The sequence below is a fragment of the Hoplias malabaricus genome, chromosome 1 (genome assembly GCF_029633855.1).
Source record: "Hoplias malabaricus isolate fHopMal1 chromosome 1, fHopMal1.hap1, whole genome shotgun sequence".
Classification (NCBI taxonomy): domain Eukaryota; kingdom Metazoa; phylum Chordata; class Actinopteri; order Characiformes; family Erythrinidae; genus Hoplias; species Hoplias malabaricus.
Window position 1 is genome coordinate 86004582 of NC_089800.1, and position 19788 is coordinate 86024369.

Below are 19788 nucleotides of genomic sequence, written 5' to 3' on the forward strand. Positions count from 1 at the left end.
AATAATGCTCAAGTGCTCTAAGTAAGTGCAATAACTGAAGGACCATTACTCCACCAGGATTAAGTAGCTCTTTCCGGTCATTCATTCCACCAAGCACCACCAGAAAGTTAACCTTTTGTGCTCTGCTCTATGAAACCTCTCCGACGCACAGCTCAAGGCAGAGAAACAAGATACTGTTATTGGATTGGACATGAGTGAAGCTGACATCCATATTACGGCAGGTACAAGGGGGTCCAGAGCGCAGTTTAAAACACTGCTGAGAGAGAGATTCATGGTTCAGCATGTAGCACCCCCCCCCCCCCCCCCCCCCCCCACCAAATCCCAGCAGCCGGAGAGAAACAGAGAGCAAGGGAGTGGATATAAATGCAGGTCAATCAATGGCCACAGTCAGGCCCATCAAAGCTGCTCTGCTCCGCCAGTGGGGGGAACAGGTGGTAATGTTGTGTTTAAGCGCTGTTGTCCCCCCCCACCCCCAATCCCCAAATCCACCCACCACCCCCCTGTCTGCGCCATCATTATGTGCTACTGCCCCCTACTGCGAAGCAATGGCTGTGCGCCCCCAAGGTCAGTGGCAAGGAAGGGGAAGAAAGCACACAGGGGTGCACTTTACTGCACACTGCTCCAGCGATCGATGAAGGCGTCAGCAGTGGGCTCCTGCAGCTCAGCTCCAAAACAAACATTAGGAGACACGTCTTCCCCCTCTTTGCTGTTCACGCCAGTCCAAGTTGGCGACTAACAAGAGTTAACAAGGCAACCACGGATCGCTGTACTCTTCTTCAGCTTAAAAAAAAATATACACAACTTCAAGTGTGATATGAATGAATGAATGGGACTGCAATGGTAAGTGAAAACTTCAGAAGCTTTTCCAAACCATGAGAAAAGAGAAACCTTTTACTTTCAACCTGAGAAAAGAGGTTAAATAAAAATAGTCATCCAAATAACTATAAGCCCATTCATGATTTTCAAAATAAACAAAAATTAAATATTATTTAATGAGACAGATGAATTGCAAAAGATGGTCCACTCAATCAGGCAACTGAGGGTAGAAGATATAGAGGATGTTCTCACGTCAGACTGATGTACATATTAGTTCTGTTATGGACTCTGTTCCTTATGTCATGGTTAATCCACAGCACTTCAGCTCCAATTATTCGGACAAAGCCCGGTAAAACGCCATGGATTTGGGAACACCAGCTCAAGCCAGAGTCAACACTGAGCCAAAATACAAGCCGTCACAGCCCATTTCCATCCATCTCAAGATGTCATGTGTTCTCATCATTACTGCGGATGAACAAACACGAACACCTCTGTTTTTAAAGCAGTTGTCTATACTTTCGAATAATTGTAATCTCAATTCAGAGTGACAAACTCCAGCGACGTTCCTCCTTTGTTACCATAGCGTATGATTTTTTTTTTGGGCCCGTGTGTACTATTCATCTATTCTCATCTACCTCAAGAGTTCTGCCTGCCCTCTCTCAATGTCAGAGCGCACGGCACAGGTAAGACACGTCTAAGATGACACTTGGACCTAAAAATACGCTCGCAAACGCTTGTCTGCATGCTATCAAAACCAATGACAAAGTTACAACGCGTGATAGCGGGGGGCAAGTAATACACCCACAACTAACTTTTAATGATAGCTCTGTGAAGACATTTCCCTGGTAGAGAAGAGCAGGGCGCGGCAGAGCGGAGCTGGAGCTGGAGTGACAAAAAGTGGGACCCAAGCGCTTGTCTTTTGTCTTCTCCTGATCAAATGGCGGAAGAGTGGAGAGGTAAGGCACTCATCCACAGAGCCCTTCCCCGAAGAGCGCTGCCGTCTGCCGTGCCTTCACCCGCCTCAGCGCCCCGATCAAAGAGCAGCTCGCCGCCGTGCAGACGGGAGAACGCCAGCCGCACCGCCACGCCTTTCATTGCACAACAAGAGAGCGCTGCGGCGGGGAAAAGAGTCGGGACTCTGCGAGCTCCTTCAGGGATTTCCTTATCGAGGGCAAAGCAATCCCCTCCGGACCTCATCCGCACAGCCTTGATTATTCAAGCCATTACAAAGAGGATGAAAATAACTCACTACTCAAAGCAACCATACTTTTCTTTTTCTTTTTTTTTTGCGTTATTTATTATTTTACTGAGAATGTGCCCAACATCCTGCGAAAGTTTAAGAGGGGAGAGAAGAAAAAAAAAAGTACAGCAAGGGAACAAATACAGACCATAGAAAAAAAATCTTTTAAAAAGGCAGAAAAAGAAGTTGCTCTAGTCTAAAAGCAGAGAGTTATGTGTTCTTCTTGGGCCTGCCGCGGCCTCTCTTCACTACGGGAGAAGTCTGGGTGCCTGTCTCCACCAGGCGCTTCTTCGGACTGGCCTTCTTCACTCCGTTCATTTCTGTGTGGTGTTAAACACAAGCTTTAGAGAGAGTTATTACCCCTGGCTTTGAACCTAGGGTCCCTGCTGATGTGCTTTATTAAAGCTGTAGATTAAGTTTCACTCTCTGAAAAACTGTCACTGTGGTGGTACATATTTGTACCTTAAATTATGGAACATAATCGTACCTTATTTAATTATAATTGTAGATTTTTAAATTGTGTTGATTTCATACGCACCGTTTCATCTCCAGGACTTTTATTATGTTTTTTATATATGACACGGTTCTATAATGAAAGACTACAAACATGTATCTCTCCTTCTGGAGAAGAGAATGTAATGTACCTTTAAGAAACAAAACTGTTCTTTTAAACACTGTTGTACCTTTAAAAGTTACTTTTACACAGTTTGTACCTTTAGTGACCAATATTTGACCTTTTTTTCTAAGAGTGTAGGAAACACAGCTGGACTCTAAAACCACTTCCCTTAGTAAACAGTGAGAATCTGAATGTTTTGGTAACATATAATCTTAGTTTGAGCCTAATAGAACAACATATTAATTCAACTAAGTCATGTGATTCTATCACTGTTTCATTATATAAAGATTACACTGCTGTACGCACTATTCATTAACTAACCCCTCATCAAATGTGATCATGTCTATGCTTCACCCATAACCTGCAAGCAGTGTGTACCCTTTATTGACCTCTAGTCACTGCAAAGCTCTTACAGCCTTACAAAATGTAAATTAACAGTTTACAAATGGATCAGTGACGAAGCCAAATACATGAAACGCTCAGCTGAATTTGTTTTTAATGAAAAAAGAGCTGCAAACTTATTTAGCTGTGATTCTGAATGTCGTTTGCTCAGAAATGTGGATGTTAAAATGATACAATCCTGTGCATTAAACGCATATAAACAGAGCTCTTCTTGTGCACCAGACAGAACCGAACTGATGATCAGACACAGAACAGAAGTTTATTTGGATTCTGGGCGGTTTCTGTGGGTCATGGGCTATATCTAAAGTCAATGAGAGAAATTGGTGTAACACACTGCAGGAAGTAAGAGCTTACCCTTCTTGGAGGGAGGCCGGCTCCTCTTCGCGGGGGAGCCATCGGCTTCGTCATTAGACGCCCCTTTCTCCGCCGCTTTCTTTCGCTTAGCCGTCTTCAAACAGGGAATAAAAAAAAATGAAGGGGGATGAAACAGAAAGACGAGAGTCATGGTCAAATCACATGCCTACAGCAACCTTTGAGGGAGTTGAAATCAAATATTAAAAAGGACCTTTCCTCATACACAAGGAAACTATTACGTGCGCCTTGAGCCTTTTGAGCGTGAGCGTGACGTCTGAGCAAATGTAATTATGACTCTGCAGTCCAGCAGGGATATAAACCCAGCAAGAAAAAAAATAATATAAAAAATAATAATAATAATTGAAACATCAAACACTGCTTAGAGTGAACCCCATTTGCGAGGTTGTGTGTTATGATTTGAGATTACAGGTCAGGGATGCGGTTTCATTCCCGCTAACGCCACTTTACATTTCCTGACAATCACTTTTATTTTTGAGTTAATTTATTACCACAATTTCTTCAATTTCACGTCCTCTATTTTTTACCCCATGTTAATTCGAGCATCCGACACCTGAGAAAAGTGAAATAAAAAAATCACAAACTGAACCAAGGGTTACCAAGAAGATGCACTTAACGACAGCAATCAAATTCCCCCCTCTCCTTCACTCAGACTCCATAATGAATGCTCGCCCCTTTTCTCGGACTTGAACTATCATCCTCACCCCCCCCACCCATTCCCTCCTCACATTTCCCTTCCATTTTGCCAATTGCTGCCTCATGATTACCATCCAGACCCTGCTGAGCTGAACAGATTGGCTCGATAATTACATACAATAACTGCAGTGGGCAGGTAACCCTCAGCTGGCACAGGCCAGCTCCCTGGTGGCACCTTCCATATGCAAACTGCATTGTGAGAAGCGAGGAGAGTCCGACGCCTCCCCTGTCGTAAGTGTGCTCGCTGATTGCCGGCCTGCGCCCACTCTGAGGTTACGGTGTCAGCAAATTTGTGATACATTAGCAGGGAATAAACACAGGCACTCACAGGACACGACAGAGGGGGGGAGAGGAGGGGAAAACACCCGGAAACGCCTGAGAGAACCTCAACCGCCGGCGGCTTTGTTGCTTTCTGCTGGATTCCTTTTCAGCGAAGACCGGACGCTGAGCGTGTGACCAAGGCTTTGTCTGTTTTAATTGTGGCTGCAGCTTCTAGGGATGCATCAGTCATAAACGTGAATTCCTTCTTGTCTTAAAAGGAACAAACTGACCACAGTTATGCGCCTTACACCATTAACGTGAACCAAACGAACATTGAACATAATGCCATCATAACCCTCTAACTATTGTCTTATTGTATGTTGCATGAATATGTTTAATCAACGAATTCCTTTAAAAAAAAATGGCTGGGACATCAACTGACCTCCAACATTTTCCATTCTATTTGCATATTTAATGGCTCTGTCCCTTTAAGAGAATGGCCGAAGCTGTGACCGAACCCCAAACAACAGCTTTGTATTAAGTAAGACTTGGTTAATTTAATAACAGCGTTGTGTACTGCACTGCAGCAAACTCCAATAGACGACATGCTGGCCACTCGATATAAAACTAGATTTCAAAACTAAAGTTTCATGATCAAACTCTGAAGAAATGAAGTTTTGTGATAAAATGCTTACCACAAAGATGGCTGTAATTAATCATAATTAAGTAAACTTAAAAAAAAGGGAAAAAAAAGTTGATTAAAAAACCTCTCAAAGAATCAGTGAGTAGTCAATGAGTAGTTGGCAATTTGCATGATGATGATACATATTTTAAATTCTACTGCGCGCAGTAAAAAGATAAAATGACAAATTGAACCATTTACACACATTTTTTTTGCACGTCTGATTTTACTCATCTTTTTCCAAGTAAGTATTTTGGAATGTGTGAAAGGCTGTGAGGCTGCGCATAGTTTGTTATTGTCTAATGAAGTGCATCATTAGAAGAGCGTTCAGCGAATGTAATGCAGATCTGGCACTGGGCAGTTAGTGCTTTGACTGAAAGGACGGTGTACATGAGCAGTGGTCAAAGCACATCTGTTAAAAGCATCACGCGCTTTAATCGTATTTGAAAATCAATGCACTTGGCAGCGTTTCCCCACTAACCCGCACAATTAGTCTTGGATCGTGTGCAGGCATTTTTAAATTCGAAACCACTTTCAACAGGTAAACAAATTACAGGAGGTTGAAATGGCCTCGTTTTTAAGGGCTTCAAAAAAAAGGCAACTGCAGGCCTGCATCCAGCTCCTGAAACTGAGAGACGGCCACACAGAGCACCGTCTGGTTGTTTGATGTGTTGCTGACGGTGGCTCTCACCTTGACTGTGGAGGGACCTGCACCATTGACTGACACAGAGAAGTCCAGCTTGTCGTCGTCAGTAGCTCCAATTCCCTTCAGACCCTGCTGCAGAAAGCCTCTGAGTTTCTGGTAGTCGGGCTTGTCTGTGTAACCCAGGGATTTTACCTCCTCCATGAATTTTGTCATTTCACCTGACGGAGAGGTACAGTGGGTAAAATTAAAGCTGTGGCAATAACAAAAGTATTTGTAAAATATTGAATTTTCAGCATTTTAAAATTACATGTATTTTGCAGTTACACATTTGAAATATGTAGCCAGAGGGGGCAACAAAGACATATGGATTTTTCCGCACCAAAGTGGGAGCAAACTGCCAGCACTGGCAATTCACAGCTGACAATCAGTTGGTCAAGAACGGCTTAACTGTAACTGGTGGAGTTTTAATTTTAGGCCATTTTATTTTAATCAGGGATCCACATTTTAGTTGCTTCACACCAGAATCATCAATACAAGTGATGCTCATTTTGGTATCAGTGAGGTACTAATTTAAATAAACAGACAATATGTTGTTGTTAAGGGTGTGTGTCGATGCAGCGAACAGGAAACGCACCTAAAAGCACAAAGTTCGCCAGAACCTTCCGTATTAATCTGATCAGAAGTTTCGCCAACATCGGAGCAAACGGCCATTTACATTTCATAAACAAATAAGAGAGAAACGCGTGTGTTTAACGTGTCTCTGGGAAGACAGTGAACTTCCTGCAGGGGAGTCTCTTCTCAGCAGACACTGACACTTTGACCTTGAGGCTAAGTTTAGTGGAAAAGGGGTGACAACACATCATGCATTGTTTCTTATACTTCGCTGCTCACAAACTGTTGTTTACTGTCGGCTGCTAAAATAGTCACACCAAACAGAATTAGCCATGATGGCCTCGCTAACCGTGCCGCCTCCCATCACCTCAGTGTGGGGATGCGACGTGTACGCACAAGACAACAGCCCGAGGAGGAATCTCTCCTTCTGCTGTGCGCCTGTCACAGAGCTTAAGAAGTGCCATCATATCAGCTGCCGAGCAAAGGACTCCTCTGACGTCTTTGATTTTTAAACGACAAAAAGAGAGACAGAGAGCCCTGAAGTTCTGCAAAAGTACAGCATGCCACACAGTGACTGCGAAACTAGGCGATGCAGAGGTCGACCATAAAGGGAAGTTGTTTGGTGGGGGGCTATGAAAAAATAAAAAAGGGAAACACGATTAAAAAAAAACAAAAAAAAAAAAAAACGAAAAACACACACACAGCTTCTCAATTGGGGACCCTATAGAAAATGGCACAACTCTGAATTTAGGCTAGCTCAGAGCCAAGCGCATATTCTTATGCCTCCCTCATCCGTTGTGAAGTGGTCACGCACTCTCTAAAGTTAGAGTGAGAAGTTGCAGGGAATTAGCACCGGGCTGATACATTAGTTCTCATTATGGCTAAATCAACGGGTCTGCACTCATTACGCAGAGAACAGGCTCTCCCGCTCTTGTTTATGCATCAGGATCAGGAAGTGCTTCAGACCAATTACTGCTTGGCTGACACACAAAGCCTGTTTTCATTTGCAGAAATCACAGGTGCTTTTAAGGACTTGGATTTACCACCAGGCCGAGAGCCTTGTCCAGCTTTTTCATTTGACATTAGACATCAAAGTCAGTAAACGTTGTAAAGTTGGTGAAATTCAAAGCCGGTAACTTTACATGTTATACATTATTTCTTATTTACATATAAATATATACCACACCCCCCACCTCCCTCTCTCACCTGGTTCGTTTTCTGGGGTAAAACATTTCTTCATTAATTCTTTCAAATTGTCACGATATCTAGAAGGAAACAGGAAATCAATGTAAGGGTTAAAGATGCTCAGCAATCTCCATAAGTGCTGTGTAATAAATAAAATATACAATTATTCAAGAGCATTCTTAAACGTTATTTATTTTGGCATTAGTTGTTGCTTGTAAGACAGTACAGGAGGTCCTCGGGTTACGTCAGTCCCGAGTTCCAATGTTTCGTGGTTACGACGTAACGTACGTGGTTTTGCGTCGTAAACGTCGTAACGTGAACTTCGTGTGTGGTGTGCGTGGCTGAAGAATAAACGGTTACGCGGCTCATGGACGAGGAGGATAGGTGTTAGGATAGGATAAGTGCTTACAGTATGTTATTTACGTACAGTATGTACGTATGTTCCGACTTACACCGAAAATCGGTTTACGAAGCGACGTAGGAACGGATCAACGTCGTAAGTCGAGCGCCTCCTGTATAGACTTATTTCCCAGACTCAAAATAAAGAGCTAAAAATAAAATACTTTTTAATGATGATTCGCTGCTGGTACTGGTACCTTAGCCTTAACCTTAGCCAGCTGGTACCTTAGCCATATCTTTTGCACTTTAATGTGTGTGCACTGTTTTATGTTTGCACTAGTTGCACTTTAATGTTGTGTATTGTTTTATGTAGCACCTTGGTCCTGGAGGAACGCTATTTCGTTTCACTGTGTACTGTAAACACTGTATACTGCTGAAATGACAATAAACTTCTTGAACTTGAACTACTGCTGTGTAGTCAGAATTAGGTTAAAACCATTTTAACCTAACAATGTTTTTAGCAAAATTAATATGTCGGACTGTAGAATGAAGAAGTTAGGTCACCCCAGCTATTGCAGGACGTGTTCCAATTTCATCAGCTGCATCAGTTTTAATAACAGACTGACCAGATAAAATACACCTTTAAAATTATCTGTTAATCTAGGATTTCCTCAAGGAGAGATTTGTAGATGGTTAAACAAACAGAGACCAATTGTAACAGGTGTTTACTTGTATTTATTCTCATTCTAAAAGTGCTGTTTTTTTCCCTTAACAAATGCTTATCATTAATTATGTTTAGCCATGCACTTCTGAACCTCAACATCAGCCCAATTTGTACAAAGTCAATTAGTACATAAACATCAAAATGCGTAATTAGTCACAGCAAACCAACAAGTGTCTTTTTGCATTGTCTGTTTAGCTGACAGATCCAGTGCGTACAACACAAATCAATGTCTGTTTCACACACAAACAGATTCAACACAAGTCCCCAGTGAAAGCCACAAGGCACAAAAAACAAACCTCAGCTTTGAGTCTCTGACATAAACGGGGTCCTGGAGTTTATCCTCCCAGGGCAAACGTCCACACAGCCACTGGATCATGCAGTAACCCAAGATTTCAAGGTCGCCTCTTCTTGATGGAGCTGTAAAGAACAAAATTAAACAGGGATGCACCATTCCATTTTCCATTAACTTACATTACTCAGTCTGTGGACACGCATTTGTACAAAATTATTTCGGAAAGTACGGGCATTAATAGGAAGTAGTCCCTAATTGCTGCAATAACAGCCGCTACATTTCTGGCACATGTGGACATTTTTTGGTAATTTGGAACATTCTGCGTCTGTTTGATGGCATTCAGCCACGATATGATTAGTGAGGTCTAGTACGGATGTTGGATGACTAGTTATGGATCACTCCAGCTCATCTGTACAGTATTAGATTGAGCTCCATTACTCTACATAAACACACAGACCAATATCTGGGTGCTTCATACCCCTCAAGCCAACACTTGGCATTAAGCATGGTGCCTTTAAAATGTAACTATACCCTAAAAGACATGCCAAAGTACAATAATCCGTGAAGCAGTGTCCCGGTCTCCAGTCCCTGTCCCCTGGTTAGGCTTCTCTCACGTCTTGCTTGCCTTGGAGGATATTTGCGTTAAGTTTCAAAGCAGTCAGCTGACCAGTCCCCTGCTGCCCACAGCTCAGGTCATGAATAAACACTGAGAAATACTTACAAACCCCCTTGTGTGCATCAGTGCTGGTGAATTCAATTGTCCCATCATGGCATCTCTTTGGGTCCTCTTTGTACTCTTTTGGCACACCGTCCGGCAAGTATCTGTAGGCCAGTCCATAGTCCACTAAGTAAACCTGAGATTGTGAAAACAAAAACGCATATATACACACACTGATCAGCCATAACCTTAAAACCAACTGCCTAATATGGTGTGGCAACCCTAATGGCACCAAAGCAGTCTGTCCCATTGGGCTATGTACTCCACAAGACCTCCATTAGGTGTCCTGGGTCATTTGGAAAAAAGATATTAGCAGGTTTTGAAAGGTGGCAGGTCACACTATCTTGCTGAGAGAGGCCATTGCCACATAAAGGCCAACAGAAGACCACCAAGGGCATCACACTACGTTCATTATCTTGCCTTCTTGTTCTAATACATCCTGAGGCCATCTATTCCTCAGGTAAGAACACATGTACCCATCCAGACAAGGCCAACTTATCCATTTCTCCAGCTTTTCTGATGCTTGTGTGCCCAATGCAGGCACTTCTGATGGGGGTTAGCTCCCCACAAGCATTAATGAGCCTTGGGTGCCCATGACCCTGTTGGCAGATGCTTGGACTCATTTTTTTCGTAGATACAATACACTACCTACCAGGATCCCCCAACAAAACCAACAGTTTTGGAGATGTTCTAACCAAGTCCTCTAGCCATCACAACTTGGACCCATCCTTACACTCGCCAAATTGCCCTGCTTCCAACATCAACTTCAAGAAATGATTGCTGCATAACATATCCCACCCACTAAAAAGTCCTAGTCAACGAGATAATCCATGTTAATCACTCAAGCTGTCGGTTGTTTTAATGTTGTGGCTGATCAGTTTGTGTGTGGACAGAGAAAGCCCAAACCTCCTGCTCCTAAAACCATGCCCAAAACAAAGGATTTAACGATATCCAAGAGGAGAAAAAAAAAATCTCATAAGATACAGGGTGAAGACAAAAGTAGCGGTGCACAGGCACTAATCCCATGAGGCCACTTCTTAAATCATGAGTTTAAAAATAGCAATTTAATAATACATCACTGATACATTATTAATCTCTAAATTAAATGTTTGGCCCTGCCTCAACCCCCACCTTATTTGCTTCAGACACATCTCCGCAGTCATCTAATCTCTCTTGTTTACAAGCTAAGCATGAAAAGCTTAAATTATATCTCATTAAGGGATGGCATAAAAAGGCATGAGTAGTCTTTTAAAAATGTGAGCTATGGAATTACCATTTAAAAAAAAAAAAAAAAACAGCAGAGAAATGGGGACAGAAGGGCTTATACGAGATGCTTACTGTTTTTAAACTCCTAATTCCAACTGCTAACCCAGTATAGATCCTCATTAGGTTTATAAGAGAGTGGCCATAGCAACAGTTCCCGCCTGCTTTAAAGAAAACCAGTGAAGAGCACTAACCTGATTGGGGTTCTTGTGGGAAAGCAGTAGGTTGGAGGCTTTAATGTCAGCATGTACATATTCGTGCTCGTGGATGTACTCGAGAATGTCAAGCTAGAGAAAACAGGGAATAACCAAGAGATGAATACAGGCAATCAGGGTACAGACTGCCGGATCATAACAGATCAAAATAATAATAAAGAAAAATCATCTAGAGCACCGAGAAAATCTTTTTTCAGTGTGTATACACAGCTCAAGATTGTGACTTCCACATAGAGGTTGGGGAAATGTAGGGCCGAGGGATTTGGGGAAAATATCTAGTTGTGAATAACTGCGATTTAAATGAAACTCTTTTCCATAAATTAAACTCCAGATCCATTGTTTTTTGAGAATATATTAAATGTAGTGTATTCAACTGCTAGGTAGGGAGTGGGTGATGAGGTAAAAACAATTTCACAATACTCTTTTGTATACTAATTATACACATTATTTTGACATGATGCCGCAGTACTGACACATTTAAAAATCCACCAAAACCTCAACGTATAACCATTTATATTCTATGTTCATATTTTTATATTTATGCTCATTTAAATTAAAGTGTTTAAAAATAACAATTTTCATAATATGGTAGAACTATGACAAAGTTGATCTTAATTACAGTAAGAGAGAATGGGATGAAATGCATTATACAGTGGAACCTCTACCTACGAACTTGATCCGTTCCGTGACCCGGTTCGTAAGGTGAAAAGTTTGTGTCTCGAGTCAATTTTCCCCATTTAAAATAATGGAAAAGCAATTAACGGGTTCCAGCCCCCACCCCGAGAGTCACCCTTTTTGCAGTGATATATGTTTACAACACTCTCAAATTAGTAAAAAAAAAATACATGTAGCGTTACTAAAAATTAAAAAGATATACATTGGAAACAGTAATAAAAAAGAAATAAAGTTTTAAGTGGTTACACATCACTACCTTGAAGACGTGACGACTGGCTGGAGGAGTAACACAGGCACTGGCTGTATGACGGGAGGTGGGGGGTGGGTGGAATAACGGAGAGTAAGCGGTGAATGTGGGGAGACGAAGTGTAGATCCGGCTTAACTTAGCACGAATTTCGATGTCTGCTATTTACACTAATGCTAAATTGCTAAAGCTACAATTTGCTAATCTTAAAAGCTCACTCAAGTCTGGGCGCGCCTATTGGGGTCAGTGGCCATTTCCAGCCGCCGGCTCGGCGGAGGCTCGGGTTCGTTGGTGGAGACAAAAAAATATTTAAATGCCCGATTCGTATCTTGGAAAGTTCGTTAGTAGAGGTTCCACTGTACTTCATAATAATATTATACTTATATTAATGTCAAATTGCCACCCCCTGTTTTTAAAATCACTAAATCCATTATACATTAACCCATTAAACCATTTGGTTTTCTTGGACTGAACTCACAAGTCTAAGTCCAAGCTGAAGCACCAATTTCCGTGGAAACTGCTTGCCACTTTCCTCAAACTTCTTCTGCAGATCTGTCCCAAATCGATCCATGACCATGAACCTGTACCTTCACAGTGACACAATCACAACATCTTCAGGCATTTTATACCAATGTGCCACACTTAAAGAATAACAATTTTTTTTAATGCATCCTGCTGTTTGTCTAAAATAACTGATCTTACCTCTTCCCTCCTTTCTCATGAAGTCCTGAGCCCCAGTATTTTGGTACTCCTAAGTATTTCAGTTTCTTTGATTTGATCCAGGCTCCAACTGAAACAAAGGTAGGAAACGTAGTAGATCTTTGTGCTATGCTTGAGATATTAACAAATCGGACTCGCAGTGCCAAACCAGCTCAAAAAGGTCAAAGATAAAGATGCACAATGATATAAGAATCAAACCAAGTAGAAAAAAAATACCCTTTAAGCTTTGAATAAATAATAAATAAAATGCATCTGACAGATATTTAGATTTCCTCAATATTTCAAAATAATTTAATTATTTGTGTATTTATTAAACAACAGAAGAACAGAATTTAAGATGACATCGGTCTACAGCTGTAGAAGTTTCTCATTTCTACAGAGTCATATTTCTGTGCAATACCAATCCAGGTAGCTTCAATTTCAGAGATTTGCCATCTATAGGAAATCAGCTCAGGATTTCCACACTGGTTCAGTCAAAAATAAACGACTAAATACATGAATAATCAAAATAATAATAATAATAATAATTATAATAATAATTATGACAATTATAGGAACAAACAATATTACAAAACTGGTGTTCATTCTGAGAGAACAATTAAGGTATACTAAAAGCAAATAGAGTAGCTAATAATATAATAATGCAGTAAATAAAGGCAATAAATTATTCTAGACATATTTTCTTAAACTTGTAATATAAGGGTATAATTCCTTTGGGACAATAGTGTGGCTGCCGCAAGCTAATCTGCTGGTGAGACAAATATTTACCAACATCACAATATTCTAATGAATAAACCATGAGCATTCCTTAGTAATATAACAGTTAATTGTCAAGGGAGACTGACATTTGGATTGTTATTAAATAAAATGCGTTCTTGTGGCCTTAGGGCAACCAAAGGAACCACCAAAGGCATCCAGTCAGTGTTTGTGTGCCTCTGTAAGGCCCATGTGCTGAGCCCAGAACTTTCTTTAATTAAGGGAGTTGCTCTTTCCCTTTTTTAATGCAGATCGTGATGCGTATGAGGGTGCGTTTGTAGTCATGAGGGCGTACTTAGATCAGGTTTAGCTGCTCGCATGTAAAACTTCAGCTCAGAGAACAGAGGGCCATTGTCGCTCGGCTCCTGCAGAAAAATAAGAAAAAAAACGGGCAAGATTTAAAACCCAAAGAAAAAGTTAGAACAATCACAAACAATCGTGATCTTATAAACTAAAAGCAGGAAGAAAAAAAAAACTAATAATAAAACACTAGTGAATTGTAGGGTTGTAATAAATGTCTTCTTCTATGTATTAATTTATTAATTCATTAAATAAATAAATGATCCTTTTAAATTGTTTTTAGTTCTTACAATTCCCAATCTTTCCAGAAAACTAGCATCAAATCTTTATCTAAAGTTAGCAAAAATTTTATATCTGTTTTTAGAATCTGAAGCAGTGTTTACCCATGGTATTAAATAAGTCCATGTCTTTCGTACACGCTACTCTATGTACAAACACCATTTCCAGAAACGTTGTGTCACTTTCTAAAAACGAATTAAAGAACAGAAACCTGGAGCAAACTATTTTTCACAGCCAAAGCCAAATTTAAATGGTTAACTATAACAGATTGAGACGCTGATGCTTTCAACTGACTCAAAAAGCTGGGAGAGAGTCACATCAACTTATCTTTAAATAAACACTTATTATTTCTTTGGGAACTGAAGATACGGATTGTTGCAGTTTTGCAAGTGGAATTTTTGCACTTTCTTGTTTTATACGAGACTTGAGATGCTCAAGAGTCCTTGGTCGCTGACGTCTGATTCTCCAAACATTTTCACTAGGAGACAGATCTGGACACAGGCTGATCAAGCATGCGCACTGTGTCTATGAAGCCACACTATTGAAATTTGTGCACAAAAGGGCCTGGCAGTGTCTTGCTGAAACAGACATGGAGTATCCAGGTAAATGCACTGTGTCGCATCAATAGTACATATCTGCAGACCACCTATGCTGCCACAGTTTTTGCCATATTCATTAGTATCAGTCTGGATGGTCTTTCATCATTGGCATATAGAATCCGACACGCAATTATTCCCCCCCAAAAACATGTTGAAACATGGACTTGTCTTTCCACATCTCTCTACATCTCAGGTGACTTCAGGCTCGGAGAACTCTGCAGTGCTTCTGCACAAAAATAATATATAGCTTTCTCTTTGCATAATACAGTTTCACGCTTTATTTCTTCATGCAGAGTTGGACTGTGTCCAGTGACAACGATGTTTCCAAAGTCCTCTCAACCTCTTGTGGCTATGTCCATCACTGTAGGGTTTCTCAAACATGGTCAAACACATTCACCAGTGGATTCTGCGCTATTCTGTGAACCAAGCACAATCCTTGCTTTTAAAGATTAAGGCTTTATGGGATGCACCTTTTATACTCGACGACCTCACTTTTCACCAGTTAGACTGCTGTGGCTGTGAAACTGTGTCTAGCCTTTAAATTTTACTTTGCCCCGGTCCTCACATTTATTAATGTATTATCACTGCCAAGTCTCTCAGCTCCACTGACCAGGTAGTAGCAGCAATGTGTTGTTCAACAATTACAGACTGCCGTCCACATGTTGCACTGCATCCTTTTCTGCCCACTTTCACCCTGTGCTTCGATGGTCAGTACTCCTACATGGGTTTTATATATACAGTGGAACCTCTACTTATGAACTTGATCCGTTCTGTGACCCGGTTCGTAAGTAGAAAAGTGCGTTTCTCGAGTCAATTTTCCCCATTTAAAATAATGGAAAAGCATTCAATGCGTTCCAGCCCCCGCCCCGAAAGTCACCCTTTTAGCACTGATATATGTTTACAACACTCTCAAATTAGTAAAAGAAATACATGTAGCGTTACTAAAAATAAAAGAAAAACAGTGGTAACAGTAATAAAAAAGAAATAATAAAGTTTTAAGTGGTTACACATCGCTACCTTGAAGACGTGACGACTGGCTGGAGGAGTAACACAGGCACTGGCTGTATGACGGGAGGTGGGGGGTGGGTGGAATAACGGAGAGTAGGCGGTGAATGTGGGGAGACGAAGCGTAGATACGGCTTAACTTAGCATGAACTTCGATGTCTGCTATTTACACTAATGCTAAATTGCTAAAGCTACAATTTGCTAATCTTAAAAGCTCACTCAAGTCTGGGCGCTGGGAGACTCGCCTATTGGAGTCAGTGGCCATTTCCAGCTGCAGGCTCGGGTTCGTTTCTAGAGTCGTGGTTCGTTGGTGGAGGCAAAAAAATATTAAAATACCCGGTTCGTATCTTGTAAAGTTCATTAGTAGAGGTTCCACTGTGTGTGTGTGTGTATATATATATATATATATAAAAAATTCAGAAATAGTATTAAAAGTGGTGTGAGCTGAAGCCTAAAGACTGTGAATATCTAATCTGTGTTTTACAATCCTGTTAAGCATGCAGAGAATGAGAAAACTGCTACAGTGATTAGTGTCTCACAGAAATATCAGCTGACTCTAAACTATAACACTTCACACTGGTAAAACCTTTAAAAATGATGCAGAACTGAAAAACTGTCAGCTACAGAAATAGTGAATTATACACATGTTATACAAAGTGTTTAGGGCTTACCACTTTAACGACGTACGCTGCATCAGCTCCAACAGCTTTTGTTTTATCATCACTTGCTGAAAAGGGAAATTACAAAAGACAAAATACATGACCTCAGTTTTGGTGGTGGTACCTGATAGAGTTCAATACCACTGTACTTTCTGAACATCACTAGTGTCAGATATTTAATAACCAAAGAAAAAATTAATAAAGCAATACATTCCGAATGCTGCTACTTGTGGCTGAACCTGCAGTTTAACAAAACAAATTGACAAATGTGCACTCTGAGCTATTTATAATAAACATGTCTCTTAAAAACTGACCTCAGTTTAGTCTATGTACCAAATACAGTGGAACCTCTACTAACGAACCTTCCAAGATACGAACCGGATATTTGAATTTTTTGCCTCCACCAACGAACCATGACTCTAGAAACGAACCCGAGCCTCCACAGAGCCGGCGGCTGGAAATGGCCACTGACTCCAATAGGTGAGTCTCCCAGCGCCCAGACTTGAGTGAGCTTTAAGATTAGCAAATTGTAGCTTTAGCAATTTAGCATTAGTGTAAATAGCATACATCGAAATTCGTGCTAAGTTAAGCCGTATCTATGCTTCGTTTCCCCACATTCACCGCCTACTCTCCGTTATTCCACCCACCACCCACCTCCCGTCATACAGCCAGTGCCTGTGTTACTCCTCCAGCCAGTCGTCACGTCTTCAAGGTAGCGATGTGTAACCACTTACAACTTTATTATTTCTTTTTTATTACTGTTTCCACTGTATTTCTCTTTTATTTTTAGTAACGCTTTATGTATTTTTTTTACTAATTTGAGAGTGTTGTAAACATATATCAGTGCAAAAAGGGTGACACATTAATTGCTTTTCCATTATTTTAAATGGAGAAAATTGACTCGAGACACGAACTTTTCCACTTACGAACCGGGTCACGGAACGGATCAAGTTCGTAGGTAGAGGTTCCACTGTATACTTCTTTAAAAAGAACAAAACTAATGTTTATAAAGCTATGATTACTGATCACCTGTTAAACATAAAAACTAACACAAATGACTACTAACTTTACCTCATTTACATACGGCAAACAGAAAAAACAAGGCTGTGCATTATTTACTGTTCTTATGTAAATAGTATTTAGATGATTATATAGTGCTGCTAATTGTTTTTGTGTTGTTCAAAATAAAACTAGATTAAATGATTTCAGTTGGTGTATGATATAATAATAGTAACCATAATAATTTTGTTCTTATAATGTTTCATGTTTACTTCAAGCTTACGCATGTTTTAAAACTTTGAGACCTTATTTTCTCCCTGGTTAATGTTTCTGAATTCATAGAACAATTTATTCTGTAACATCAGCAAACACCATTCAATGTATTTAACTCAACAAAGATTACATCGTACATCACTATAAAAGATAGTTGCTGTAGACGGACAATCATTTGCCACAGCTAACATCAAAATTGTGACAAGAGTAAACCATTTCACAACCTCTTACCAAGATACAAGAGGCCGAACCCTCCCTGGCCGACAGGAGCCCCAAGTCTCCAGCTTTTCTTTGCTGTGTCTGTCAGAACTTCTCCAGGAGGGAATTCTTCTGCCAGTTTTCGCTTTGCTGGGGCTTTCCCTTTCCCAGCTGCCTTTGCCTTCGGTGGCATCTGATTTAAAAATCGAAATAAAGGTTACATTTTCAGAATATATTTTAATATTTACCCTAAATTTTGTAAACAAGCCTGAAATCAACAGTGTAAATGGCTCATTTACAGGTCTGCAGCCACTGGGCAGGAACACCAGTCCATCACAGGGTACCACACACCAATGTGGCCGTTAAAAACATACCAGCGCGTGTTAATGGACCGTGGAAAGAGACTGTTTACTGTTTAAGTGCCAGGGAAAGTAATGAAAGTCTGTGAAAGTATATTAAAAATTAATAATGGCTGTTTACTTCAGAAACCTGCACAATGTACTAGACAATTATATTTCTTTACCTAACCAGATAACATCTTTATTTTCTTATAATAAACAAAATTATTCGGACCTACAATTCTTCTCAGAGTTACAAAGTGTACAGATAAAATCTTTCACCATAAAACAGTCGTGTGAAATAGTATTATAAATGAAATATAATATTTTTGACAGTTAGCTACATATTTCCGAAACTAAAAGTATCACTATTTGTCGCTCAAGGAAATTAAAATACTAACTTCAATATTTGTATCAGTTCTTTCCCCCACACAAACCAGATTAGAGAAGAATATCAATCTGTATCGATTCCAAACAGAGATATTTGAGTTCCTATTAACGACACGGCCTTCGTTTAATTCTTTTCCATAAACATACAGAGGAACCGCTCAAATTGGCTTCCTAGTCAAAATGTCCGTTCCGCCTTAAGAGCGGTAGCAGTTACAGTGCTCATTTAAGGTGGAACGGAAGGTTCAATCACAAGCTAGCGAATAAAAAACGAACTCCAACATTTTAATTTAAAGCAAGTCGCCCCAAACTTAAGGAAGCACGTGACCACAGCAGTGATGATATCGTTATTTAAATATAGTCAATAATAGGTTATAAATATAGAGAGATTTAGACGCATTGACGCATTTCAGTTCTAGCATAGCCTCCTGGCTACATTTAACTTTCTTCTCAAGTCGACCCGAATTAACAAGACAACCCTGGCCTGACACGGTATAATGGAGCGGTCTGTCTTCTCTCCACATACCACACCATTAACACACATCACTATATTTATTAACAGAGTACAAGTATTTCTTTACGAACCTCAACGTTTAGCTCCAAAATTCCCGCAAAACTCTCTCTGAACCGAAGAACCTGATTGGTCCAGACTAAGCACGCAAGGCATTATGGGAGTTGTAGTGTATCACTCAACGTTTGAAACTGCAGCTAAATAGAAAGTTTAGGCTAAATAACAACAAAATATTTTTGGTCGAATCTCATTTTTATTGTTTCTTCTTCATTATTTTGCCTAATTTTAACAAAACATCTTTATTGTATTTGCAAAATATCGAAATATATTATATTTGCGATGGAGTAGGATGACTGCTTGTGTTAGATGTGTTAGTATATTATGTTATAACATATTTATTTGGGGTTATGGCGTTTTTGTTGCACTAGAGGAAGGTAGGAACATTTAATTTTATTTTAAGTGCTTATTTTCATGGGCACATTCAAAGTAAATGTACCTGTGACAGAACACCTCCAGGTAAAAAGTTTGTAGACACGTGCTCAATCAAATTCTGTACTGAATTCTAGAGTAATAATAATAGGTATCCGTTTATAGACAGAAGCAGCAGGCTCTAGTATTCTGGACAGGCTTTACATTACATTTTGGATTACTGCTATTAGTGTTTGATTGCTTTTTAGCCAAAACAGCTGTTGGGTTATTTGTCCCCTTCCATTCACCAGTTACACCCATAAAAATGAATTAATTAAATGAATCATTTATTAGTTT

At 40.2% G+C, this 19788-nt stretch overlaps 1 protein-coding gene across 3 annotated transcripts; it reads right to left on the reverse strand.

Moving 5' to 3' along the window:
- Window positions 1–504: 504 nt before the first annotated feature.
- Window positions 505–19199, reverse strand: vrk1 (VRK serine/threonine kinase 1). Of its 3 annotated transcripts, XM_066685579.1 has the most exons (14): window positions 18527–19037; window positions 18087–18229; window positions 17821–17980; window positions 16330–16385; window positions 13771–13840; window positions 12702–12789; window positions 12478–12586; window positions 11059–11151; window positions 9605–9737; window positions 8888–9008; window positions 7550–7608; window positions 5777–5949; window positions 3429–3522; window positions 505–2376 (listed from the first exon to the last, which is right to left on the reverse strand). In XM_066685579.1, exons 3-14 carry the CDS (start codon window positions 17978–17980, stop codon window positions 2267–2269), a joined length of 1266 nt encoding a protein of 421 aa, XP_066541676.1. In that variant the 5' UTR covers window positions 18087–18229; window positions 18527–19037; the 3' UTR covers window positions 505–2266. The 3 variants fall into 3 exon arrangements, with proteins under 3 accessions (XP_066541676.1, XP_066541663.1, XP_066541670.1); XM_066685566.1 differs by lacking the exons at window positions 18087–18229; window positions 18527–19037 and adding an exon at window positions 19098–19199; XM_066685573.1 differs by lacking the exon at window positions 18087–18229.
- Window positions 19200–19788: the final 589 nt, after the last annotated feature.